The following is a 27,998-nucleotide window of genomic DNA, read 5'->3' as shown; positions in this document are numbered from 1 at the left end:
GTAGCAGAAACTCTGCCGGTTTCTGCTTTGTCCTCTGACAGAGTCCTACAGTTCTGTCTTTTTTAACCTCCAATTAAAGTTAAAATCCCATCAGCTGTCTCACCCCTGGGTGTGTAAATTTAGTGTGACCCATCCCCTGGGAGAGGTGCAATCAAATCCACTTTAGGAAACCACTTAGTGGTTTAACCCTTCGAGTCCAACCCCTTAATGCTAAATGTCAATAAGGAAGGCATTGGGATCCCATTTGTAGTTTTTGTAGGACCCAATTGTGTTTCTGAACCTCTCAGTCTTAAGGAGGACACTCTACCACTTGGCCACTATCTATATCATATTAGTACAAATAATATTTGTTTGTTGTTACATAAAAAGTGTCCAAACCTGCGTGTTTTGGTCTAAAAAAAAAAAGGAAACCAGCCTCCCACCAGTCCATCAAAAACCTCCCCTTGAGTGTAAGATCGCTGAACAGACAAACATGGTGGGGGTAGAGTGATGGTGTGGGTTTGTCAGTAGTTGTGAGTGTGATTTGCTAAATAAATTCTGTTTACTGTTGGGTAGGTGGGATGTTTGCCGTCAGGTCCTTTGACTGACAACATAATTCATTGGCACCGCCTTAAACAGACTCAACTAGATGAAGCTTTTATTATTGTTTCAAAGGCCCTGCTTGCATTTTGCTGCTCTTACCTGAAGACCTGCTTCTGTGGAGATTTCTAAATGTAAATTATAGACACATTATTGTAATTTAGCTTTTAAATGTCTCATTTAATCAACTTATTTTTGGATTTGTTGGGCTTTTAAGTACTTCCTGGCTTTTATGGTTCATCATTTGTCCTTGCATCTATGCAGTGCCTCCTTAAATTCTAGCCACAGTGTGTCTTTCCTTCCTTTTTACATCTATATTTTAGTGTTTTTTTTTTCTTTTATCTAATGTGCATTATGACTCAATTGTTTTTAACTTATAGTTATATACACCTTTGTTGTTAGTTACTTTGTGTTTGACAGTAAAGCGATTGATTGATCGATTGAGATGCTGAACAGAAACTCTCCCTTACAGATGTGATGGTGGGGATGGGATTTGGCAGGGATGAGATCCGAGACTCGTTGGTCAGTCATAAGTACAATGAGATCACTGCCACATACCTGCTGCTGGGACGCAAAAATGAGGTGAGTCCAAAAGGCTCCATTCTCTTTACATTCCTTTAAAACATGCGTTTATTTAAAGACTCAAGCTCTTAGGAAGGTAGGCTTTAAGGTAGACTTAAACATTTAAAGGAAATATTCAACTTAAGGCCGGTTTCTACTTCCCAGCGATCAGCCATCGCATCAGTCCTGTCCAGAATCGCGCGGTCTAGTGCGTGCTAATGTAGGCTGGTTTTGCTAATGACTGTCCGCAATAACTGCGGAGAACTTCTGAGTGGTGTTTATACTTCTCAAGTCAAATCAAACCAAATCAAATAAAAACAAATCAAATCAAAACTTTATTTATGAAAAGCTCTTCTCATACTTTGCTCAGCTCGAAGTGCTTTACATTTAAACACAAAAACATGCACAGGTATTGCAATAATGTGTCTGTGTGTGAAGTCAGTATTTCCTAACATCTTCAAATAAGCTCCGTGATCCTGTGCTGCAATCGCTTGAAATAAAGATAATGACTTGATTTGCATGCGATTGCGCCACGGGAGTTAAATTCCAGGCGCAGTTGATGATGTCATCAGCAGGCGTCACATTTGCCAGCGATCGATCAACGCCATTCCAGATCGCTGCGAAGCTTTTATTGACCACGTTTTCTTTAGGATTTCTCACAAGGTTTTCCAGAAGGTTAAAGTAAACAATGTTTACATCATTTACATATTTAAAATAGAATATTTGATGCTCAGATTTTTTTTCAAAATTGGAAAACGCTTGAATGAACACAGAAGTAGCCGAGCCAATTTACTAAATTACCACTAGGTGGTCGCTACACAAGCAAGTCAAAAGTACCGCAAAATAAAACAAGTCCGTTATTAGACTTGTTGTAGGTGAGATGCCTTTTTGCTCACTGTTTGAAAGTTGTGTGACTTTTCCAACCAAGAGGAGTCTTCCACAAAGGTGAATACCACAAATCCTTCCCAGGTCAAACCAATGGGACTGGACCTTTTTTCTGTCGGTGGGTTTGTTTACTGACACACCAGTGGAACTGTGGTTGAACGCTCATGACGCTGCTAGTTTGTAATTCAGATTCTGCTTCGAAACATGAGTTTAAGATAGATTAAGCCCCTTTAGTATGTGAATTAAACCTGTTTTATTTGGGGTTTTTTTGGGGGGGAGGGTGTCTGGGTGTCGTGGAGAGCTGCTGTGTTCACTCACAACGTCCAGCTTGTCCTAACCTCCCATGCAGCCTCCTCATTTAGACCTTAGTGAATATAGTGCCCAGTGTAATATACCCCCTTATTATAAACATTTAACTGCAATGTTGTGGTTCTCTTGCCTCCAGAATTCTGAAAGATTATGGATGGATGGATGGATGTGAAAGATTTAATAGTATTCAGAGGAAATCAAGCTGCGTTGATAAAAATATTTGTTGATAAAAAGCCCTGCTCCCATTTAGCCTCCACCAGCATCCACTGATCTCCCCTCCTGCCAGCGAAACTGTCCTGGTTACAACCTCTGACACATGATGCTGAGTTGGTCTGCCCGGTTGCCATGGCAATGATGTGGTTCCAACAGATTTGTGTCGTGTTTTCTTGGTTCATGTTCTTCATTTGCATTTGTCTGTCAGGCGGAGGGTTCAGAGTCTCGCTCAGCCAGCAGCCTGAGTCTGGCTCGGGTCCGGCCCGGCACCATTTCCAACGGGACAAGCAAGCACTCCACGTCCTCCACGTCCTCCGGTGCGGCCTCATCGGCGCACAAGCCGCAGCGCAGCGCCTCAACGTACCATCGCCAGAGACGGCACTCTGACTTCTGTGAGTCCAGACACAGAGACCACCCTGACAGAGACCGTTTACACCCATCCCGGAGGTTTCAACACCACTTTTCTTCCTCCGCCAGGTGGTCCTGCTGCTCCGGGGTCAGTGCTCCCCAAGCGAAGCCCCAGCGGCGCCAGCGAGGCGGTGGCGCATAAAGAAGAGCGGCTGTCCATACGTAAGCCGAGCACCACCACCGTGGGCTCCCGCAGCATCCCCACGCCCTCCAGTCCCATGGTCAGCTCCGCACACAACCCAAATAAGGCCGAAATCCCCGACCGGCGCAAGGAGGCCATCCCAACCACGGTACGACTGAAAGAGCCCCTGACCATCACTGTGACGCATGGAGGCCGATGACAAACCTGTTAGCATACAAAAGAACTAACTCCTTCCATGAGAGTTCAATAAAGAAAGGATTATTTAACACCTTACAGACAATTTTACCTGAGATTAACATTCAGATCTTCATCATCAAAGACAGTAAATTTAATCTGATCAAATCAGAATCTTAAGTTTGCTTTTTTCATGTTCACCCACCACCTTATCTCAATACAGCAGATCGACAGAGCAATAAATTAAATGTATCCACATTTATTCCCAGAATAACATCCCTGCCAGTGCCATGACCCGAAGAAACACGTATGTGTGTACGGACCGGTCCAACACAGACAGAACGCTGCAAAACGGCAAAGAAAACAGGTGAGTCGCCACTATCTTTACCTTCGTTATTCACTGACAACTAGGGGCGTTGGAATTAATCGATTCATCGATGAACTGATTTCTATTCTAAGGATCGAACCGGATAGATTCAGCCTGAGGCAGAATCGATATAAGCCATTAAAAAATCGTTTCAAAATGAGATAAATTTTATTGTGACCATCCAGTCTGCTAGAATGTTCTAATAATGTTCCCTTTGGATTATTTGGATGTGGAAAAACAACAGTGGGCTGAACTTTAGGAAACTAAAATGTGAATGGATTGGACATTCATTCTTGTTTGTTTGGACACATTGTTAACTTGTTCAGTCATGACGCTGCAGTGTGTAGCCTGCTAGCTCGGTAGCAGAGTGTTGCAGCCAGGTCTCCAGGATGAGCAGAGCTCAAACATCCTTGTCGTTTTTTGCGCTTTGCAGCCTCAGTTCGTCCATTTTATCAGTGAGGGATCTGGCGTTTAAGCTGGGGAGCGGTGGTTTGAACAGTTCCCTCCGTAGCCTGGTTAACACGCCAGCTCTGCTGCCCTCAGGTGTGATCAGCCCGACCGAGTGTGCACAAAACATACATGGAAATCATCCAAACACAACACCGACCATTCCAGCACCAGGCTGCTGCAACTGTGAAAGAGAAGATTCACCAGATTTGCACCACTTTGACATTTTGCACCAAGCCTCTTCCAACTATAGGTGGCGGACATGCATTAGTAAACTGTAGTAAAAGAGGAAGAAGCCCCTCCCTGCTTGTCCAGTGTGAACACTAGGGCTGCACGATATGAGCAAAACAGCCAAAAACATCATTTCCATTTCACTGCAACAGTTTAATTCAAATAAAAGTCAAAATAACTTTAATTCAATTCTCGGAAGTTTGGTATGTGCACAGAAGGAGTCAAGGTGGCGGTATTTAACGCATTTTGTACTCCTCTGTATACAGCTCATCTTTGGACAAACTATAAAAGTGCCAGTATGAGAAAGCTGTCTGTCTGTCCGTCCGTCCCCCTAAATGACCCTCGTCCACCTAGTAGGCAGACATCTAACATAGCAATGTGATAATTTGCGGTTTATTGTGCAGGCCTAGAGAAGAGTCGGAGAATGTGCACTCTTTCCATTTTGTGCTTTTCTGTTTTCTTTGGCATCGAGATGTCAAATCACACTCGGCCACGCTGAGCACAGTAACAGTGATAATCCTGCGAACATCAGTTCTGATCTCTTTCCTGAGCGAAGAGGGAAGCCCTGCTGTCTTCAACAGGATCTGTAGCGTTGTGATGAAAGACGTTACACCTGGAAAAACATTTGCTTCTGGGACACTTTTGGGATTCTCTGTGTCCCGACCAAAAAAGATAAACGTGTTTTCGATCTGCATAGCCTTTCATCTGCTGTCAGTGGAACCTCAGATGATGCTTCACTTGATTTTTCCTGTAGCTTCTAAACAAAGCAACACATTATGTAGCCTTTAGGTGGTAGGTTTTAGCTTTGTTTGCTGATTTTAATGCAGAATCATTGAAATTTTACCACTTATCGAGATTGTTCTGATCAGCTTTGACTCTGTTTTTTTTTTTTATTCAGTACTGACCCCACAGGTGAGTCAAGCGCAGCTTTCATCCAGAATGCATTAGAGGAATTTAAAAAAATGAAAGTAAAATTGACCTTTTGCGATCTTTTAAAGCTAAAAGGCCTTTAAAGCTTCATAAAGATGTGTGAAAGAAAGAGAAGGACTGGAGAACCCTCCACCTGCTGCCACTCCAACCGTAAAACCGTTCTAAGGACGGCTGTCATGAAAACACTCTGACTTTCTCTGTTCACGCCGCCTGGAGCAAATTCCTTAATCTCTGCACTAAGAATGTGATTTTTGTTTATTACAAGTCTAAATGATGGGTTGTTTATTAAAAACCAACAACAGATTCAACTTTAAATATGAGACAACACAAAAAAATGTGAATTTAAATCTATCTGGAATTAGATTTACGTCAAACAGAAAACCTTAGGTCTGCTTATGGAGACTGGTCTGACTGGTAGAGCTGGTGTGTTTTTGCAGAGCCTGGTGTTTGCCTCACATGTTGTAGGATAAAGGTCGTCATCTGTGCATGAGTGGGTCTTTCTGCGAGCTGCTGTCATGACAGACGCTCCTCTGCTGAAGCCTCTGAAGGTGGCAGGAACCTTCCCCGTCTGGCTCTCCTTCTCTTTCCCCGAGGTTGTTTTCTTATTTTTTTTTTCACGCTGGCAGCTCTGGTTTCTGTCTTTTCCTTCCTTACGGAGATCTCCTTGTTGGCTCGTAAGATGATTTTAAAGCTCCAAGCAGCACGGAGAGGCCTTCACCTCTGCTGATGCCGCTGAAGTCACATCCCAGCAGGCCGTCTGGACCTCCGGCCTCTGCGGCCGTTGCCGTACATGATGCACTTTAACGAGATCGTGTTGTTCTTGGTACAAAAATGGCCGGAAAGAATCGTTTTTAATCAAAGTTGAGGCTTCCACTGAGATGTCCCGTGATCGTTTTCATGTCTGATGAATATGTTCAGGAGGGTTTTGTGCCTCCAAGTCTAAGGAAATGTTTAAGGTTTCCATAGAAACCAAAGACAGTCCTTGCCACACACTAATGCAATCACTTTCAATAGCTTGTGGAAGTTCAGCGACCAACATTTTCTGTTGTTTTGATGATGAGTGTCCAAGTTGTGATCGTTTCTGACCATCACATTTTTTTAAGGCTGCCACAAGAAAACCGATCGCTACAACTTTTCAGGGTAACGCCACCTGACCAGGTTGAGCTAACGGTCAGGCTCCAGATACGACTAGAATGGGGTAGTTGAACTGCTGTCCTGGGGGGGCTGGTGTCAGGTGTGTTTTACAAATAAAAAAGAAAAAGCAGGGTTTGTTGGAAAACACGTCGGACACTTAGATCCTTAGATCCTAGAGATGAGGACTGTCACAAAATTCTTAAGCCTTGTTTCCACTGAATGGTACGGTCCAGAATTTTGAGTGTTTCCATATTAAAACGGACCCATTATGGTGGACTGAACCATAACGTTTTTGGGCCCCCGCTGGTTGTAGGTGCATAGACATACGGAACGGTTAGGGCGGCGCTAAACCCGTTGATTGGCTGAAGGTCATCAGGAGAAAAGAAAACTCCAACAGAACGTCTTCATTCCTCTTCGTCGCCCAGCAGTCTTCTCTTAAACAACATCAAATGCTTTGTAGACGAAAAGCCAAGCGGGAAAAAATGAGCTGGTAGTTGAGCTCCATTGTTGTTGTTGTTGTTAGCTTCACCCCGCTTGCACCATGATGGTCCAACTTTGAGTGAAAACGCTGCCTAGACCACTCTCAACGGTGCCGTACCGCTCAGTGGAAACAAGGCTCTAGCGGTTACTTGGTGCACTGACTTTCCTTTTTAAATGTGCTTCAGTCTGGAAGTCAACAGGCTGCTCTTTTTCAAAAAATCAACATTAGAAACCTCAGCGCAGCATTATTTGGTGTTTTCTTTGCCTACAGAAATACATGGCTGCCATGGCAAAGTGATTTAGGTGGTCTCCTTATTCATGAAATAGCATTTCGTCTGAGTTCTGGTCGTGGCCAAAAAAGGTGGTTAAAGAAACGTAAATTTAGGAGGCAAATGGAAGAATAGAAGCTGAAGTTTTTAAGGCATTTGTTCCTGGCGCGCCCCCCTGTGGTCGAGCCGGCGAGCAGCCGGCGAAAAACGATTTTTGCTGTGCTGCGGCTGCTCTTTAGCTTAACTCCTCTAATGGTTCTGCCCCACTTTAACCCTGTGCGGGGGTGTTATCTGGAGCGTTATGAAAAGCAGCCTCCAGCCCCCCAGGCAGCCACGCAGTTAGTGCTGGGGCGGCGAGTGTGTGCGTCCATGTGACGGCGTGTTGAGAGACGAGCGAAGAGGAGGTAGTCGGAGAGGAATCCATCACGTCTTCCTGAGCGATAACGACGTTTCAGTTTCAGCTAGCATATCGGAACCGGATGAACTTTGCTGAACGTTTTCGTCCTGATGTTGACCTCCTGTGATGAACTGCAGAGCGTGTGAAGCTGCAGAGAGAAGATAAATCTCAAGTGTTGTCCCTTCGTTTGCTCCAAACACGCCCCTGAACGTTTCCACACAGCAGTTATCCGTGTCCGTGCGCACGCTGAGATTCTCTGCTGTGAAACGTCTACGACCTTAGATTTAAACCTGTGTGAAACTTTAAGTTGTTTTTTTTGTTTGTTTTTTTACGTACATAAAATATAAACAGTTTGAAAAATGTCATTTCTGCTCTATGGCTGAAACGACCCAATTCCGATTTTTTTGCCCCTATGCGACCTGTATCTGATCTTTTCAAGACGGTCTGAACGACACAGATCCGATCTTTTCAAATGCGTCCACCGTCTGAATGGCCAGGCCACATTTATCCGACCCGTACGTCATCGATACGCTATGCGTTGAAGTAGGCTGGAACGAGAACATAAACATCAACCATGGCGGATGATGCTGCTGAGACCAGTCATTGGAAGGGAAGCGAGGTCACCGATTGGATTAATATTTGGGGTGACAGCTCTATTCAGGCCAAACTCCAGGGCTCTTATCGCAACCGGGCGGGTTTTGAAGAAATTTCCAGCTAAATGGCTGAGCGTGGTGTTGAACCTTTCCCGCGATGACTTTTTTTTCCTTTCCGACCGTGGTCAGAAGCGCGGGGGAAACCTTCTCCAGGGCCGAAGGCGGATCCTCCTTCGTGGTTCACTTCCCCGTTCGGCCCTCAGATTCTCCAGAGCGGGTTACTAAAGAGTTAATATTAGTTCTGCTGGGGGAAGCCTTCTTTTATTACCGTTCTCCTTCCTCCGTAACACACAACATGCGCGCCCCCAACACACTTTCTTCAGCGCCCCCCACTCCCTCCTGCACTGCATGCGCTCTCTCCTCTCTCTTACACACACGCGCACGGCCCCAGCACATACACATTCCCATTCCACAACAGTGGGTGCAGAGGATCCTGGCTCTAATGCCTTCTTAAAATGAGAAGATTGTAATTGTGCTGGCTCCTTTGTGAAAATGAATGTAATAATGCAAAAAGAGCTCCGCTGTTGACAACACTGTTGTTGACATCCATTGTTAACGTTAGCTACTTCCACAAACAACGAGGGATGTAGTTCCCCGTTGAGTACTCTTCTGCGCATGCGGGTCATTTCTGGGTCATTTCACGGTCACACAGGAGATCACAAAAGTTAGCATTTAATTGGAAATGTGAACGGCCTTGCAAAAAAAAAAATCGAATTTTTTCAAAAATCGGAATTGAGCATTAAGCCCTGCAGTGTGAACGTAGCTGTTTTTTGAAATGTACGAAGATGAGTTTTTACATTTACTTTGCAGTAGTTTAGTTTCTGTAGTTTCTCATAGTTTATAGGGGAAAAAAACTCTGAGTTGTGGGTGGGACTGTTGGCGAAGAGTAGGCCTGCCCCCTTCCCCATCATCCATCTGTTTACACGCTCTCCCACTCGCTTACAACCCCAACCTAACATTAGCGGTCCAACAAAAATGTTGAGCAATATCAGAACTTTCCAGCCGTACAGTTATGATCCAGATTCCAGCTCAGACAAGGAAAACAAAGATGTTCATGGATCTATTCGTCTGACAGAGGATGCATCAGAATGGAGCAGAGCAGGGAGCTCACCCATTGTAGCTTCTTTGGAACTAGCTTATTCAAACTGCATCTTTTCTTGGTATTCACAACCGTTTGAATAAAGTAATTGTCAGAAATGCTATAAAGGGACAGAATTCTGGCTTATTTTAGTAGCTAAATTATTCTTTTCTTCACTATTATACAACTAAATTCATTAAAAATCCACTAATGTCCAAAGCAAAGACATTACAAAGAATATTTTTATAAAAGAAAATCAGATAAAGGAATAAAGAAATGAAATCCTTTGTGCTCTTTGATATTGTGGCTCTGCCTCTTTTTTTTCCAACAACAAACATGTTATTTATGACGGAGATGTTTTGTACATAATTCTCAAAACTGTAATGACCTACTCTCTCTCTCTCTCTGCAGCACGCTGTCCCACCGCCTGCCCCCTGCCTCCCCCTCCAGCCACAGCATCGCAGGCGCCTCCGGCGTCTCCTCCTCCTCCTCCACACCTTCGTCCCGCCTCACCAGAGGATCCACGGTCAGGAGCACCTTCCACGGAGGGCAGATCAGAGACCGCCGCCCCGCCTCCCACGCGCCCCCGGCGTCCCCCACGCTGTCCCACGACTCCAGCCCGCTGCCCCACAGCAGAACCCGGGCCACCACCAACCTCCTGAGCAAGCTCACCTCCAAGCTGACCCGCAGGTAAGAGGAGCAGCCGCAGAATGAGAGGCGAGACACAGCACCTCATGTCTGATGCCACACAGCAACTTTAACATAACCGCGCTGCCTCTCACCGTTCCTCCTTAACCAGTACTAACCCACCAGCCTTTACCAGTTTGGAGTTAGCTGCTTCACTGATCAGACCTGGGTCTAATAGTTATCCAACTGTTTTTTAACTCAAACACCACCACAAGTGATTTGGTGTCTTTCTGAGACCGGAATGAAACTCTAGAATTCTGCAACTAAAATACAAAAGTACAAAAGACAAAATCCTTTAGCTGTTTCTGTGCAAACTTCTCCTCATGTTTGACCACAAATTATTATTACTTTAAGCTCAACAGGCGCTCAGACCCTGACCCCATGACCCTGTACAGGGGTTGACTGCAGGTGCTTCCTGTAGATCCCTTGAGGGTCGTACGCCCACCTCAAGGGGACGTCAAGAACCTACCATTGTTGTTCACAGCACTTTGCGTTATGCTTTTATAGTTTGATAGGTTAAAGGATAATGTAAGTTACACACAATTCTGACGTACAGATGATGTTGTCATACGGTGTCCAAACGCCGTATCCCAGTCGTCAGCAAAATGCAAACTGGAAGTTAAAGATGCCGTACCCACTTTCCCCATTTCTGAACGTCAGGCTGCACGCAAGAAGTGTGCAATTATCGCGTGAGCAGCAGCATTGAGCTCCTCGGATTTGAGGGGGTTAGAAAAATTAAAAATCCATACGACACGCCTCCACACGTCTCACCGTGCCGTATAGGCGTTCACTATGACCAGTCGACTGCAGCAGGGTCATAGAAATAAAAAAATGTACATTAAGAAGCGGCCTACGACCTTAAAATGTGGCGTGGGCCTCCTGTGTGCGTGTCAAAAACTGAAAAAACATGACTTTCATCAGAAAAAACATTCTAAGATTCTGATTTGAGATGGTTTGGTTATAAATTCATGAAATATTTTGGGTCATTTGAAAAAAAAAAGAAATAAATTTATCCTCAAAAATGTAACATTTTAAAGATGAACAGAAGTTTCAGATGGTTGGAGTTAAACTGGTGAGGAAACCGCCGCCTGAGTGGCGTTTTCTGCAGCCAAATATTAAAGATTTCTCTGAACGTCTTTGGGGAAACGCACAGTTGCAGGAACACATTTGTGTTATTTCCTGTGCTGTTCTTCGCCTCGACAGAGAAAAGTCAGACGCAGTCTGTCATCCTCATGAAACGTTGTCAGATCAGCTGTTGGACCCAGGTCTGCTGCTCAGATGGTCACACTGTTTGTCTTTGATGATCTTCTCTTCTTTGCTGCTTTTCGTTGCTTCATCTGTTTTGTTTTTTCTCCGATTCTTTCACCGGCTCGTCCTCCTTTGCCTCCGTTTGTTCTCTTCTTCCTGCCTCACTCTGATCTCTCCCTTCACTTTGCTTTACTGTTTGTTTTCTTTTCCTTTTGGTCGATGTCTCTCTGACTCAATTTTTTTTCCTATTCCATTCCTCTCATCTCTTCTTCACGTCCCTCTCTTCTTCCTCTTTCCTCCTAGGGTCACTCTTGACCCTTCTAAACGTCAGAGCTCAAACAAGTCCGTGTCGGGCTGCACCCTCCCACAGGGGACAAAAACAGTTAGTAAGTCTTCCTTTCCCATGTTTTCTGGCTGCATCTGCCTGTCTGCCTGCCTGCCTGTCTGTCCGTCACCCCCCCCCCCCCATCCCTCCATCCATCAGCTGTCTGCCGCAGGTTGGAGTTTAAACCTTTACCTGAAGCAGAGCTGCTCTGCAGAAGAGTTTATTCTGATTCACACGTCACCTGAAAGAGAATCAGCGCCTTTCTTTACCGTTTCTGAAGACGATGATCTATGTGGATGAAGGGTTCCCGTCAAAAATGAACAAGTTAAGGAGATTCTCATCTTTTCTGACCTTTCAACCTGAAGTTTAGAGAAGGTCAGTTTCAAAATAAACATCAAAATAAACTCTTGTGTGCAGCAGCTTCTCCTCAAAGCCTTAGTTTGTTTTTGTCCTAAACTCTGATCAGCAGCTGTCTGTGTGTGTGTGTGTCTGTGTGTGTCTGTGTGTGTGTGTGTCTGTCTGTGTGTGTATTGCAGATGTCCAGTCATGTGATCATCTCTATATGTTTCTGCGCTGTTGACACATTCCATCCTTCAGTGCGTCTGAGGGGCCGTCCCTCTTTGACGGGAGGGTTGGGGGCGGGGCTTAACTTTTATATCATTAGAAGACGTGGAAGTCGGTCAGAATTCTGTAGAGGCAGGATATTCTACTTTTTCCATTTTTGTATTAGACACAAAAAAGAGGAGAGAAATATCAGTTATTGGAGAAGAAATCAGTTCACTGGAGAAAAAACAAACGTTGGATTCTTCTATTTGCGAAATAACAACTTTTTACCTCTGATTTAATTTGTTAAAGGTAAAACAACAAACTTGCTCCTATTTTAGAAATCATAAAGAGTGTATACTTTTCTTATCAACCGTATTTAGTAAAATAACAATATTTTAGAGTTTAATGAAAGTGTTTCAATCAAGCTCCGCCTTCTGAGGTCGAGTTGACACCATTAAGGGAATGTTGCAGTTCTTTAAAAGACCACTAGAGGCTGGTTGCAAAAGCAATTTCCCACTGACTCCTGAGAAAGAAAGAGAAAAAAAAACAGATTTTACACCAAAAACAAAGGTAATGACGGCACGATTTCAGAAATCTTATCAAAGTTTATCATTTTGTTGTGACAACTGTGGGGTCCTTCTTTAAATCTGCTTTTTGGGGGGGGATTTTAAATCTAAAATTTGTTTGTTCATAATTTGCTTATTGTGGCTTTTAGGCAGGGGGTTGGACCAACGGGCTGACTCTTGGGGGGCCGTTTGTCCACGTTTTAAAATCAGGAAAGCAGAACAACACGGACAACAGCTATCAGCGGTGATATTTGTTCTGGTTTCAGAGCTGTCAATACTAACCTGACTGCAGAGATCTGGACTGTCTGAATCAGAGCTGGCGCTCACCCGGGATGAAAATGTAAACAAACCTGAACCCGTGTTGCCACGGCGTTTGTTTAGGCGCTCCGCTGGAACGAATGCCTGTCTGCGAGAAGCATGTCATCCTGAATGACTCACGCTGCTTTAAATCAGGATTACTTATGTAACCAGGATTTGGGCTTCTCCTTAACAGCTCAGTGTTAAGTTACATGAAGATTATCCTGTTATTCCTCTGCAATCCTTCCTCCAGTTTCGCGTTCCTCTGTTCCTCGTTCCTTCTGCAGATTAACCCACTCCGGTCGCCTTCTGATCTATTTTCAGAGCATTCCCAGCGCTCGTTTTTAGCCAAAATACAAAAAAAAAAGTTCCTTTTCTAGGACATTGTTTCTGCAGAGCAGCAGTAGTGTGGCCAGGGCTGTTAGCGTAGAGAGAGCTTTTTTGTTTAAACACTCTCCCACTAGCTTACAGCCTCTCACATCCCAGCCTAACATTACTGCGCAACAAAAATGTCGAGCAATATAAGAGCTGTACAACTGTATAATTTTAAGCCAGATTCCAGCTCAAACGTGGAAAACAAAGTCGTACATGGATCTGTTTGTCTACAAGTGGATGCATCAGAATAGAGCAGAGCTTTTGTCTTGCTGTTGTAGATCCTATGTCACAGCTACAAGCCTTTTCTAACGCCACCTTTTAATAATTTGAATAAAGAAATACTTAGAAATGCAGTTTTAAACTTAATTTTCATTAAAATTGATTAAAGAAATGATTAAAATGTCATTTAAAAAAAACTCAACTTTCATTGAAGTAGGCCTTAAAGAAAAGGGAATTGTGGGACCTGGGATGGTCTGGCTGAACGATGCAGCAGCTGCAGGGATGAGGATGTAAGGAAAACTCTACGGCCAAAGCTGTGAATGAGAACCAACAGAATGAGACTGTAAAAAAAACATCAGGGAGTGTCTTTGAGTTATTCTTTCGAAATAAGTGGGATGTGGTTAAGAAGTTATCGTCTCTGGGCTGATTTGGGAACGCCTCTGCGTCTCATCGGAAGCAGCTGGGAAGCAGGAAAGCCAGCTCTTTGGACTGACTGCATGTTCATGAATCCAGAGGAGTTCTGCTGTGTTTCTGCTCTGCAAGTGGAGTCAGAGTCCTTTTATTTTGAGAGAATGTTCACTCTAGTTGCTGAACAATAATCTTGTTTGTGCAACAGGAGCCTCTAGTGGCCACTTATAAAACTGCATTCATCTGAAAAGACATTCAGCTCATAATAAAGTTTGTATAAAGTGATATTTATGCCAACATCGTTGCAAATGAAAATATTCAATATTTGCTTTTAAAATTTTTTTTTTGCTTTTAATTTTTTTTCCTTTTGCTCTTAAAATGTGTTTGGTTAGAATCTAGACCAATCAGCAGCTGTTTGATGGCGGCTTTGTCACGTTAAACTGAAACATGTGAGCAAAATCAAAGATAGGAAAAAAGCGAGATGAGACACAACGCATGCGAAAACATTTGTGTTGCAAACGCAAAAACATTTTTTTAAAAGCAAAAATGTTTGAAAGCAAATATTTAATATATTCATTCTTTGAAATAAATTGAAACCATATGGGGCATAATTTGAATAAAATAAGAATTAAACAACACATGTGTCTGCGTCATGTCAGGCCTCCACCGTATCACGCGCCGTCTGTGTAAATCATCTTCTTTCTCCTCCTCCCTAACTTTGTGGTGATCTTCATGGTGTTTTGTTGCTCCACCTCCACTCAGTGTAGTGAGCGCAGGCCTCTGGTTGGCTACCCAGACAGGAAGGAGGGAGGATTTTAGATGGGATTGAATACTTACAGATGTGTTTGTTTTCCTCTTGAGGGTCACAGACGAACCTGAGAGAATCAGCAGATCTCCGGTCACAAGGTGAGTTCTTCTTCTGAATAAGCTCAACATATTTTAAAATTTGATTTATTTTTACTTTTCTTATTTTTTTGTGATTTAGAGTTAATTGCTGATGAATTTCTGTGTTTACAGCATCCAAAGGGTTTCGCAACAGCTGACTAGCAAAATGACAATAAAGCCTCTAAAGAGGAAGTTCAGTCATTATATATTGAAATAAAAACTATTGAAGTCATTTCATTTACAGTTTTTATGTCAAACTTTATTAGAAAATAACATTCAAGTTCTCCTTTTTACCCATGGTCCAACCAAACCTCTTTAAAAAGGTCAAACTAAATCTGTAAAGTGATAAATAAAATGGATCCAGTTCATCTTTAGCCAAACTTCAACCAGTGTGACTCAGAGATAAATACCTGCTACTGAACAGTGAAGCTGAAGTTTTCCAGATTCCTTGGATTTCTTGAAAGATACCGTATTTTCACGACCATAGGGCACACCGGGTTATAGGGATTTTGCCGTATTGGACACATGCAAAAGGCGCACCGGGTTTTAAAGTGCGGCCACGTTAACACATACCGGTAAAACATGCATGCTAGTGTGTGTTTAGAAACGGCAGCGGGAGCAAAACTGAGTTGGTTGTCATTTTTTTTTTTCCTTTTTTCAGTCATCAATCAGCATCCTGAAATCCATCAAAGTCCTCTTCTTCTGTATCTGAAATGAACATGGGCTACATTTCTATCAAACACGCCAGGTTCCCTTTCGTCATCGTCAGAGTCCGTCTCGTTTCATAAAACGAAAGCACCAAGACAGACCTCCATGAAAATGTTCACTTTTCATGTCCTCTGCAAGCGTTACCGCCTCCAGTCGAATGGTGACTGTAGAGACGCTTCTCCCAGCTGTCCTCATGGTTAATCCATCGCTCCAGTCGCCTTGTTTCCGCGGAAACTCAGCTGCGTCTTCTCGTCTTGTCAGAGTTCGTTTTCCAGCTTCCTCCACTTGCGAACCATAGATTCATTCAACTTGAATCCTCTGGCAGCTGTTCGATTCCCATGTTCCTCCGTGTAGCTGATAGCTTGCAGTTTAAACTGTGCTTCATAAGCGTGCCTATTTGCATTTTCAGAGTTTCCTAGACTTTTAAGCGGCTTATGGTCGTGAAAATATGGTAATCAAGTGTAAATGAAATATGTGTCCAAGTAAACAAGAAAGAATGTCAAATCCATTCACATTTTAGTTTCCTAAAGTTCAGCCCACTGTTGTTTTTCCACACAGTCTTTCTTCTTCCCTTCCTTGTGAGAATCATCTGCCTCCATCTAATCCTCTCCTCTTCATCCTCTTCATTCACACCAACCACCCTCATGCCCTCCTTTTCCACATCCATTAACCTCCTCTTTGGTCTTCCTCTTTCCTGGTAGCTCCAGCCTCAGCATCCTTTTACCAACATCATCCCTGTTCCTGCATCTCCATCTGCCTCTCTGCATTTATCTCCAGAACATCCACCACGATCTGTTCCTCTGATGGATTCATTCCTGATCATTCTGCTCAGAGAACCTCAACCACTTCATCTCTACCTCCTGTCTCTTTCTCAGAGTTTATCTCTGCCGCTACGATTCAGAGTGTCCGAATTCCCACCCAAACCCCTAACCACTAAAACCTATATAGTGCTACTATGTAGTGCTCTGAATTTTAACAGCAATTCAACACCGTGCTCTCTACTTTTTTTTATTAAACAGCGGATATGACATCATCGATTTCACAAAGTCAAAATCTAATAATAATGAGCATTTTGCGACGATTATCTATGCGTCTACTGCCTCCTGAAGATTAAAACGTTGATGGTTTATTAAAAAAATACATTTAAATACATTTTATTGGCAAAAATTGTTCCGACGCAATGCATTGTGGTCTATATTTGCTGATCTAGTGAGCATCAATGCACATTGGTTTTTCGCAGAGACTTCTGGGTAATTTCTAGGGCACTGAATTTTGGAATTGTAGATTTGGACAGCACTACAAAATGAAGAACGCACTATAGAGTGGACTATGTAGTGAGTAGAGAAGGAATTCAGACACAACCTAAGATTTTGGTCTTCCTCTTTCCTGGTAGCTCCAACCTCAGCATCCTTTTACCAACATCATCCCTGTTCCTGCATCTCCATCTGCTCAACATCTTAATTTCTGCTAAAAGAAAAGTCACATCTTTGTCCTTGTCCTCCGTTCTTCTCTTTGACCAAGTTGGAGGCGGATTCAACACAATCTTTTTGTGTCAGAAACAACAAAAGTTCAGTCAAATATGAGCTACAACATATTTGTCAGAATAAATATTCTTGCTCTGCTACCTTTTTTTTTAATGTTCTTGATAATTCCCTTTTTTTAAAATTAGATTTTTTCTGTAGAGCAAATTTTTACATGTATAGACCGACCAATTAGATGCCTTAAAAAAAAGTTGTCGGTCTTGCATTGAACGTTCAAAACGTGTGACAGATGTGTAGCCCCCCATTTAAGTGATAGGGGTGTGGCCCTCCAACAAGCTCACTCCTGATTGGCGAGAGTGGTTGCCATAGCAACAACGACTCAGACTAGCTCAGACCGAACACCGCTCACTGACGTCGTCTGGCCCCAACGTGGCGGCGTCCGTATGTGGGAGTGGGTGACGTCACACTCGCTCACTGCGGTTCTCGGGTACAGTCGGTGGGCTGACGCGCGTTTGCGTTTGTGTTGTGGGTCGGGGTTGAGTGTGTGGTTCTGAAGGTTGTGTTTGCTCCCTCTCAGCCGCGGCCGCTCCACTTCAGTGTCAGGTTAAAAGCAGCAGGTGAAGCCCCGTTAGCTCCTGTGGTAGATGACAGTAGATCAGTGACTCCACCTGCAGGGTTTGTGTCTGCGTGGCGTGTTAGTTCATCTTGTAGAAGAAGTGATTTGTAAAAGACAATGTTTTGGTAAGCATATGTTGTTTTCTTTACTAAACGTGATTAAAAACAAAATAAAAACTCAGATTGGTATTTTTTGGGGGGGGGTTAACGTCTGTTCGATGATTTTTTTTGTGTGATACTAATCGTTTTTTCTTTTCTCCTCTTCTAAACATCCTCTTCTTTACAAACTCTCCACCTCGACCTTTCTCTTTGCTCCGCCCATCTCCTCTCGCTCTGTGCAGTCGCCATCTACCTGGGCATCAGAAAGCGGCCGAGCCCCGGACCCCCCGATGCGGCTGGGATGTGAGGGTGCGGAGCGTCCGCGACCCGGCCGAGGTGGTGCTGGCGTTGCGCGAGGCGGCGCAGGGCTGCGGCTGCCAGGTCCACCTGGCCGGGCCTTTCCTCCTGTCCTGCACGCACGGAGCGGCCGGCGCCCGCGTGGCCTTCGAGGCCGAGGTCTGCCAGCTGCCCGGCGGCCAGGGCCACTGCAGCGGCGTGAGGTTCAGGCGCCTGTGGGGGGCACCGTTAGCCTTTAGGGACATCGCCACCAAAGTGTCCAAGGAGCTGGAGCTCTGAGGGCAGCCGGGGGTGGGGTAGACAGACAGCAGACAGGAAAGAGGTGAAGGAAGAGCAGGAAGTGCTCCCTCTTCTCCTTCCCTGTGCTCCACCTCTCCTGATATGGCTATCGATGCCTCACCTCCACCAAAAAACACCTCCTGCCTCTTAATCCTCCGGTCACTGCCCGACAAACCGAAGCGCACACGCAGACATGCTGCCGAGATGACCTAAGGTGACCTGTGACCCCCGCTTTGCACTTGCCACCCCCTCCTGAAAGGAGCCCACAGAGCCGGACCGCTGTCCTTAGAACGATGAGGAGCGACTCGTTGTTTTCCCTGTTGTACTTTACGTTAGTCATCATTCCTTTTTTTTAAAGCTGCTATTTAAGGTTTTTATTTTTTGTGTTTACGTTTGGTTTCTTTAGTGCTTTTAAAATGAACGGACTTTCGCGACTGTTGGTGCAGATGCCACATCCGGCCACTAGAGGGAGACATGCAGAAATGCAGGCAACTTAGTGCCGGACTCAGAAGGAGCATCAAGCCAAATTTGTAAAAACGGAGAATCTGGTACTTGGAAGCCATCCAATGTGTCGGTAGCTGGAAGGTGAGCCGCTCACAGACCGGAAGAGCTGCAGAGAACCTCAGAGCTGGTCCACATCTTCTCCGAGACATGATGTCAGCTGACTGGAAGGGGTTGAACGTGACGCCAAGGTGGAGGTCCTTGCTGTTAGCTGCTCAACTCCCACATGTTCTATCAAATAGGTATGAAGCCGCAGAAAGGCTGTCTTGTGCGCCTGTTTTCTAAATTCACCATTTTAATATTGGCTAAAACAAACTGCCTACTTTATACCCATCATCTTCATGAAGGCCATTGTTTTCAAGTTACATGAACTTTTCTCCAGATCTACTTGTTGTAAAAAGATATTTCTCTAAAATCTGCCCCCAGCTAAGATCTTATTAAAAAAAATTGTAAATTATCACCACGGTAACCTCCAAACTTTAGGTTAAAAAAAATCCAAAATAACAAATTTACCCACAAATCATTGACTCGGCTTGAAAAGTCATATTTCTCGTAATGTTTGCATCGCTTAGAATGTTTCCATGCAGAGATGGAGCCCTTAGGCTGAAGTAAAGACCTTCTAACTTTTGTTTTGAAAGGCACGAAACCACAAACATTTAAAAACGGTTCCACCCTAAATCCATCCAGAAGTCTGTGTTGTTGTTTTTTTATACTAACAACGCAGGTGAGAAAAGCAGCGGAGATGAGACAGTAGTGCCGATGAAAACCCCTCAAAGATGAGGGGAAAAAATGTAGTGGTTGTTATGGACACAGGACCTTCACAGAGGCTGCCATTCTGAATCAAAACGGGACTGCAAACATTTTTGTATTGAGAATATGATGCCAAACTGGTTTTAACCGTGGTTTGCACTGCATGCGGCCTGCAGGGGGCGCTGGAGGCGGCAGCCACTCCATGCTTTAAGGATTGTTTTGGTGATTTGCAACAGTAGTTCTTCTCCATCACCACAGGAAGCCATCGTGCTCGCTTGCAGCACTTCTGGTGCAACACATCCACCAAGCCAAGAATCCCCAGTTGACCTGATAATAGGGCTCCTTGTGTGGGTTTCTCTTTTTATTTTGATAACGTTCTTTTCAAAAATAATAGCTCAGCACTTTTTTATGTGTTTGTAATTTGAATTTTTTTTTTAAAATATTGACCACTCTAAATGCCTTCTTTGCTTGGCTGAAGCAGCTTCTTGGTGAAACCAGCTGTGATCACAAAGAAAAATCTTTTCACAAAGATTCTCTTTTTAATAGATAACCCCCCCAGTTTCCTCCTGTTGACCAAGTTAATATCTGTTGACCAGGTTGATGACTGTTAATTAAGTCGATGACTGTTGACACATTAATGACTAGTGACCTGATTGATGGCTGTTGATTAGGTAGATGACTGGTGACCAGGTTAATGATCGTGACGAGGTTGATGACTGTAGAACAGGTAGATGAATACTGACCAGGTTGAGGAATGTTGACCTTTTCAATAACTGTTGACCAGGTCGATGACCACTGGCCACTCCTTCCGTTTCAGAGGGGATTTTTTCTTAAAACACACGGACTCCAACCACACACAACCCTGATCCAAAACAAAGATGTCTTCTGCAGGTTGTCCATGGAAGACCTCCAGATGTTCACCACTGTCTGAAAATGTGAAGCTGTGATTTAGGAATAGTTATGCAATTATTTTGTGTGTAAACTGAGACCCCCACCCCCCGTCCCTGAGGCTGCTCTGTCTGTCTGGAGCCAGACCGTAAAGCTGCAGTTCTATGGTGTCGTGTCTTTGAAGCTGTCACTGTTAATCAATGAGACCTTCTGTTTGGGCTGAAATAACAGGAACGATCGAGCTGCAATCCTGCATGTCTCCTTGGAAACGATGACCAGAAATAAAGACTTTCAAATCTCCTGCAGAGTTTTTTTTGTGAAAAAAGTTTCAAAATAAACGTTTGATGAAAAGAAAAAAAGGAAAACAGTCATGGTGTTACATGGGGCTTTGTTTAATAGTCCAGTTGCGTTTTACAACGGAAAGTGTTTTCTTTCTTCGGTGCGTTTCCATAGCCACGACCGGACTGTGCACCGATTGATCCCAGGATGTTACAGAGGAGATGATTTAAGGAGATCAGAGGAAAGTTGGAAAGTTAGAGGTTAGAAAGGGAAGAAAGGTGGAGTGTCTTTGGACCGAAAGAAGCCAAAACCAGTAAGAAGTTTACAACAAGGCTACATGTTCATTTCTTTATAAAATAAAAAAAAAACAACAGACAAGTCACTCAGTTGTCCACTACTTCTGGGCGGGGATCATGCCGTCGATGGACTCTCCCTTTTCCAGCTTCTTCTCCATCTCCACCATCAGCTTGACACCGTCGACCACCAGCTGCACCTGGTCCACCTCAGAGGAGCCCAGACGGTCAGCATTGGAGATGTCAAAGACTCCACCCACAGAGGCGGTGTCCACGCCACCTAGGAGAGAAAGGCGGAGTACGTATCACTGCTCCATCATCCTCGGGGATTTCCTCATGCGCGGACTGTCGTACCTGTGCCGCGCTTCTGCAGGCGCAGCCTGGTCAGGATCTCCTCAAACTTGGGGTGTGTGCTGAGCTTGGGCAGCTTGACGTGCACGCCACCACGCAGGCCAGTTCCCAGGTTGGAGGGGCAGGTCAGGATGTAGCCCAGATGCTCGTTCCACATGAAGCCGTGGTTGTGCTTCTTGAAGATCTCCTCAATCTGAGCAGATGCATCTATGTGAGCTGCTGGCTCCGACGCGCCGGCTCACAGAGACGGGCCGTGCTTACCTTCTGCAGACCAACGCAGAAGCGTCTGAAGACCTCCTTCATGTTGCCCCCCTTCTGCATGGAGATGACGCGCAGGTGATCCTCCTCGTTCACCCACACCAGGAAGGTCTTGTTGTCGTTGTGCCTGGAGAACAAAAGAATTATTGTTGCACCAAACCTTGGATCTGCACAGCTGTGGATCTACAAGTGTAAAACAAAAACAAGCTGGATAGTGTTTTTTTAGAGGAGCTGTTCGCTTGTTTGATTTGTTTTTGCACAAATACGCAAACGCTCACTGCTGACCCATTGCAGACGGTGTCCCCCTACAGCCCTCTGTACACCAGCAGGTTTCCATGGCAACCATTATATATCTAAAACCATGACGGACTGGGCTGGGTTTCTCACCAGATGCCTCTGCCGTCGGGCCAGTCACGGGCCATGCCGGAGCAGGTCAGCAGGGGAGACACGGGCTTGTCAAACAGGAAGTGGTCAGCAATGAGCTGCTCCTGCTCGGCATCAGTCATGCCATTGAGGGGGTAGTACTTCCCCTTGAACTCTCCATCCAGGCTTGACAGGGCTGAGAGGGAACAAACATTTTTTAAATACGATCTCCCTTTCTTCTCTGGGGCAGATATTTAAATGAGATGCTCACCCTCAATGGACAGCTTCTCAATGCCTCTGCGCTCCCCACGGCTGTTGTGGGGGGGCAGGGTGAATCCCTTGATGCTGCGGCCTGTACGTACACGGCTGGACAGCACGTAGTTGGGGTCCAGGTCATCACCACCCTGAGTCATGGCAGAAAAACCCTCATGAAGACCTCGACTTTAAAATCATTGTACCAAACTGGTTCTGGATTTGGCACCTTCAGGTTCTCGAAGTTCAGGTCGGTCTTGTGCTTGTCTGTGGGCTTGTATCCACCATGACGGTCGGAGATGATTGGGTCCAGCAGGTCCTTGAAGACCTCATAGGACTCCTCATCACCAGCAACACAGCCCACAGTCATGATGAAGGGATGACCTGTTGGATGACAATAATCAGTCAGTCTAGGGGTGTTTCCTGTGTTTGTCTGTATGCTGACGATTCACTGCTCTTTACCAGGGTTGTCAACACCAGTCTGGATCACATCGTCCAGTGTGAAACCACTGGGGGTGGATTTTCCCCTCAGCTTGCCGTAGATCTCCTTGGTCAGCACCTACAGAAGGAACACCCCTTTGTGAAACTGTCTCAGGTGTGTGATGTTTTCAGTAAAAAGGGTCAAAGTTGGTGCCGGTTTTGTACCTTGGCCATGTGGTTGTTGTGCTGGGAGAGATCGGGGTACTCCTCATCCACTGAGAACTTCATTTTGTAGTCGTTGTGGCAGTTCTTCGTCATGGCTGCTGCTTGTAGACCGTCTGAGAAGAACAGGAGACCGAGAAGGGTTCTAAACGTGCATCAATGAGTTACTAAAGTTCGTCCTGATGACATCGCTTTCCTTTATCAACCTATTTTGCAAATCCATTTCATGTTGATTCACAAATGTCTTTAAAAATATTGCTTATAAAAAATAATCACAACGGATTATTTCAAATGAAAACACTGAGTTTTTTTTCCAGTCATTCCAGAAGTTGACTAAGATGAACTTGGAGTTCATTCAGTCATAACTTTATTGGTTTTGTGTTTTATTCAAATTAGGAAAATCTTTCTTTACTATGAGTTTTGCAACCTAAAGTTATCCAATCATTCTGAAGCATTACACCCAAAATGTTCCCATTAATGTTTTGGTCACTTCTACAATCTATAATAAATATCACTCTTTAATCACTGTAATTACTTGGATTAAAATGATCTAAAACCTTGGTTTTGCATTCAGGTTTTAAATGGATTGAATTGGGTTGTTGAGTTGGAATTCAGAACTCCAGATTTGTTCTGGTCTGACTCTGTGTCTCTTTCCCTTAAGCAGAGCTCGGTTGGGTCGAAACGTGGTACACCCAAAGGTCAAAGTGTGCATGCCTTCGAGATGGCTGCACAAGTTCCACGGCTAAATCCAGCCCGGCTGAACTATTCTGCAGGCCTCAGCAGCTGACAGCCTGCTCAAGTGACACCACCCTTAACTGCACACCTTATAAAGGAGGAGCCATGACGTTGATGGAGCAGATTTTTATCGTCATTGTTCAGGAACGATTCAGAACAAAACTGAAAAAAATCATCATCGATTTTACCAAACAAACTCAACCTGATTTTTTCTTTTTTCTCTTTTTTGGAGGGTTTAAATTGTTCAATTTAGTGTTGATTAAACTAAAACATTTTTTATGACGTTATAAGAAGGTTAACTGAAGCCGGAGTTGCTTCTTTTACCTGCTTAGGAGAAAGAAAGAGGTAACAGATCCTGGGATCAGATCCTGTCCACCAAATGTAGGGGTCGCCCAGCTTTGACACTGATGCACTTAAGCATTTATACCAGGGTCTGTGTGCCCATTGGTTTGCTGTGCACGGGATCCCCTGCTGTGATTGGTCACGGAGGGGTTCTGTGTTTCCAAATGGCAACAGCAAACGTCACAAAACTCTTGAAGAGAGACGAGGCGACAGCTGCTGCCGGCTGGTCCAACCTTTCAGCGTGTTCCTGCCAGCAGGTGCTTGATAAAAGCTGCAGGCAGGAACTCTGTGGAGGAGCGCTCGTTTTCTTTGTCATGTTCACCTGTCTGTCTGTCAAATCCAGTCTTTCTTAGCATCGTTCTTCATCAAGCGTCTTTCCGATTAAGCTCGCTAAGCGTGCAGCTCCTCTCAAGAATCACTTCATAATGAAGATGGTGCTTTGCCAGGAATTAACTCCAAAACAATTTCCAGTGTGTCTTTGACCTCCATAGGTTTCAGAGACGTTAAGCAAGGGTTAACCCTTGTGCTCTCTTAGATGACCCCCCCCCTTACATTGACGTGTTCTCCCTATCATGACAAAGGTGGATAAAGGTGGAAAGATTTCATGTAATCCATGGACACCAGTGAGGTTCACAAATCATTGAAGAAAAAAGGTTCAGAGCACTGTCTAGTGGGTCTAGATGACCCAACTCCCAATGTTAAAGTGCCTAGGATAGCACAAGGGTTAAGTTGGTGTTGTCATTACTACACACACCTGATGGAATTAAACCTCACGAGTCACACATCATGTGACCCAAACAGCTGCATAAATTCCAGGTGATCCCAAAAAAAAGCTTGACTGAGACCAGCATCATTCCCTCTCAGATGTTTGCTCCACATAATCATCCAACTCTTTTGATCAACACACTGGATTCTCATAAAATGTCTCAAAAGATCTTGCAGATTTTAGAAGAAAAAATGAAATATTTACTTTCAAACTTCAATAAATCAAAGTATTTGTTTATGATCCATAACAGTACCACATTTAGAGGACATACACTTGCAGAATGAGCATCAGTCTCCTGGTCTTTCTATTGACTTCACTCCCAGTGGATGCAGTCTTTGGTAAATCTGCTTTGTGACCCGAAGAGTTGTTATCTTTGAGAGTGAAATTCAGTATCGGACAGAGATGTTTCTCCATGTTTTCCTTTTCAGTTTGCAATAATGTTGCCTTTAACCCTTGTGCCATCCTAGGCACTTTAACGTTGGGAGATGGGTCATCTAGACCCACTAGACAGTGCTCTGAACCTTTTTTTTCAATGATTTGTGATCTTCACTGGTGTCCATGGATTACATGAAATCTTTCCACCTTCATCCACCTTTGTCATGGTAGGGAGAACACGTCAAAGTAAGGGTCGGGTCATATAAGATAGCACAAGGGTTAAGTTCATCAGTGCACATGTCTCAACGTCTCCTTCTCAACGTTGAAGCTTTGGCAACATTTCAATTAGGACATTTTCCTTCACCTCCAGCTTGTGTTAAGTCACTCTACATGCCACTCATGATAATGCCCTCATTAAGAACTTCCTCTCGTCAATTACAACAGGGTTTTCTCATTTCAATTCATGGAGGTGGAATTCTCATCATTCCAGATGGTTTCTCTAGCCTTTCTCCACCTTTGTTGTCCACCTAGAGCAGGGGTGGGCAATTCCAGGCCTCGAGGGCCGGTGTGTCTGCATGATTTCAAGATAGCCTTTCCCTACTCATGGCTGATTACCTGGTTCAGGTGTGTCCAGCCAATAATCTTGCCCTACTCATGACTGATTACCTGGTTCAGGTGTGTCCAGCCAATTAGAACATGCCAGAGCAGGGTATGCTGGAAAACATGCAGGAATGCGGCCCTCAGTGCCCACCTCTGACCTAGAGCAATGCTTTGCCATGGTATGACCCTTAAGCACCATCAGCATCGACGTTTCAGGGTTTAACTTTCACAGTTGGAGCTCATCCCAAAGATGTTAGCACTCCAGAACCGGACCGCCAACAATTATAGACTGATTGGATTCTGCACATCTTTCTTTTACACAAATCAATCTTTACTTATATTCCTAAGAGCCATCGATATTAAAATAAATTATTATTTAAGAAGTATTTCGGTCAACAAAGAACAAATATACTAAATCTAAATTTCCTTACTTTCATTGCTTAGTTTACACAAATAGCATACATATGCATTTCCGGATCAAACTTTACGCTGATGACATTCTGCTTTATATACTAGATACTAGGAGTGTAACGATTGATTTAAGAAAAATTTAATTCATATCATAATTTGAGGTTGCTGATAAATTAAGTATGCTGTAAATTTATATGTGTACAAACAAGTAAACAAGAATGAATCTCAAATCCATTCACATTTTCATTTCCTTAAGTTCAGCCCACAGTTGTTTTTCCACATCCAAATAATCCAAAGGGAATATTATTAGAACATTCTAGCACACTGTATGGTCACATTTCTTTGCTAAATTCAAAGTGTTTCCACACATTGGACTGAATTGATGGACTGATCAGTTTTGTTGCATCACTTGTGTGTTTCCCGCTGTGATGTACTTATTTTTATGTCATAGTCAAATAAACCTACCATACCTCAATCCAAATGGTATTATCTTAACTTGATATTTTCCCTTTTTTTCATTTTGAAAGGATTTCACAATGGTATAGGTAAATTTATTTGATTAATAACTTTCCTCAGACAGATCAATCTGGTTGGATCGTAGGGAAAAAAAATCAATTAATCGTTACACCCCATACTAGATACCTAATGTATAGAATTAAACCTTGTGTCCTTTAAGATTCAGTTGGTTGCACTAAATGTCTTCTTTCTATTTATTCCCTTTTTTCATTAACATACATTTGTTAAAGTTCTCCCGTTTTTCTCTTGAAGTGTTGAGTTTGTGAGAGCCGGTTCTCTTCTTCTCTGCTCTAATTCAACACTTGGACTCCAGTTTCACAGCTGCCGGCCTGACCATCCACACGCATGACTTTCCAAATAAGTCTTTGAGCACGTCGCTTCATGAGGCTGGGAACACAGGCTCGTGTAAATGAATCCAGAAATGTCCATCAGGACCACATGACGCCTCAAAATAATAAACATTACGGTGAAGGCCGGGTGGCAGGAAGATGTCCTGCAGGCACATCTCCCTCTGAGTGTATCTGTCGATAAAAAAGATTGGGAAAAAGCTCATATTAGAGCTCAGAAAATATTAAAGTTTGTTTATGGATGCTTTCCAACTTCTGCTCTACCAATGACAGAGCAGCACATAAATAAACAATATTAACCCAACGAGGCATTATTTATTTGCCTTCTACGTCCCCTACCGTTGACCTCATGAGGCTCACTGAAATGTTCATCTCCCGCCTATTCAGACCACTTTCTTCTGTAGCTCATATGCCAACGTGGCCAAGGTCCAGTATCCCAGTTTAGACCGTCACTCTATCTCACCCCCCCAGGACTCACACACACCTACAACAACCCCTCCCAAACAGACCTGGACTGTCGGCTGGTGGAAACAGACACTCGGGAACTCTTACGTAAACCAGAAAAACGTGAATCCTCACTCTAAGGGTTCTCTGACGGTGAAGAATTCCTCCTAAAACAGAGCGGCGGTGTCATTAAATGAATGTTTCTGTTAGGAGGAGAAAACTTTAGCCGTCTAAGCTGACTTTGCAAACGTTTTTTTTTTTTTTATTCTTGTAGAACATTTTTAATGAGCTTTGATCTGCAAAAAACATTTCTAGGCTGAAGTGTTGCACTCAGTTTTAGTTGGCGTTCTGTCTGATATTTGATAGCAGGGGCAGGAGCTGAGGGTTACATGCATTAACAGGTTCACACGGCGGCTGCCAGAAACAACAGGCAGCTCGAGGCCTGTTAGCATCCTCCAACGTTTCGCTTTTTCCTAAATTATCGGTCATCCTTCGTCTCCATAAGCATAACTTCAGACAAACTGGATGTTTCTTTCTTGACTTGATTTATCTCCTGATCTCACGTTTCACTTCTTGCAGACCAGCTTCTCATT

The 27,998-nt window shown here is 44.0% G+C and overlaps 2 protein-coding genes across 4 annotated transcripts in view; one reads left to right on the top strand and one right to left on the bottom strand.

Moving 5' to 3' along the window:
- Nucleotides 1-21,078, top strand: part of LOC101163264 (MAP/microtubule affinity-regulating kinase 4) — a 62,908-nt gene extending 41,830 nt beyond the window's left edge. The window contains exons 11-18 of one of the 3 annotated variants that reach the window (XM_023961590.1): nucleotides 1,052-1,161; nucleotides 2,756-2,939; nucleotides 3,025-3,245; nucleotides 3,541-3,638; nucleotides 9,669-9,947; nucleotides 11,496-11,578; nucleotides 14,790-14,834; nucleotides 17,959-18,135. In XM_023961590.1, the coding sequence (XP_023817358.1) occupies nucleotides 1,052-1,161; nucleotides 2,756-2,939; nucleotides 3,025-3,245; nucleotides 3,541-3,638; nucleotides 9,669-9,947; nucleotides 11,496-11,578; nucleotides 14,790-14,834; nucleotides 17,959-18,023 (1,085 nt within the window). In that variant the 3' untranslated portion in view covers nucleotides 18,024-18,135. Of the gene's footprint in view, nucleotides 1-1,051; nucleotides 1,162-2,755; nucleotides 2,940-3,024; nucleotides 3,246-3,540; nucleotides 3,639-9,668; nucleotides 9,948-11,495; nucleotides 11,579-14,789; nucleotides 14,835-17,958 lie in introns of all 3 variants that reach the window. The other 2 variants (XM_023961591.1, XM_023961589.1) reach the window with 2 other exon arrangements.
- LOC101163677 (creatine kinase M-type) lies at nucleotides 20,803-24,060 on the bottom strand. Its single transcript, XM_011482235.3, has 9 exons — nucleotides 23,929-24,060; nucleotides 22,873-22,985; nucleotides 22,690-22,786; nucleotides 22,457-22,611; nucleotides 22,247-22,379; nucleotides 22,000-22,171; nucleotides 21,616-21,739; nucleotides 21,358-21,547; nucleotides 20,803-21,283 (listed from the first exon to the last, which is right to left on the bottom strand). The coding sequence occupies exons 2-9, from the start codon at nucleotides 22,963-22,965 to the stop codon at nucleotides 21,105-21,107; spliced, it is 1,143 nt and encodes a 380-aa protein (XP_011480537.1). The 5' UTR covers nucleotides 22,966-22,985; nucleotides 23,929-24,060; the 3' UTR covers nucleotides 20,803-21,104.
- Nucleotides 24,061-27,998: the final 3,938 nt, after the last annotated feature.

This window comes from Oryzias latipes, chromosome 13 (genome assembly GCF_002234675.1).
Source record: "Oryzias latipes chromosome 13, ASM223467v1".
NCBI lineage: Eukaryota > Metazoa > Chordata > Actinopteri > Beloniformes > Adrianichthyidae > Oryzias > Oryzias latipes.
This window is presented reverse-complemented; position numbering and strand designations above follow the sequence as displayed.

What these genes read in the sequence shown, in the direction of transcription:
- LOC101163677 (XM_011482235.3), bottom strand. Translation starts at nt 22,965, where the DNA reads ATGACGAAGAACTGCCACAACGACTACAAAATGAAGTTCTCAGTGGAT. An exon ending in TGAACTTCGAGAACCTGAAG is followed by an intron (nt 22,380 to 22,456) that starts GTGCCAAATCCA and finishes GCCATGACTCAG; the next exon opens with GGTGGTGATGACCTGGACCC. An exon ending in TCTGCGTTGGTCTGCAGAAG is followed by an intron (nt 21,548 to 21,615) that starts GTAAGCACGGCC and finishes GCATCTGCTCAG; the next exon opens with ATTGAGGAGATCTTCAAGAA.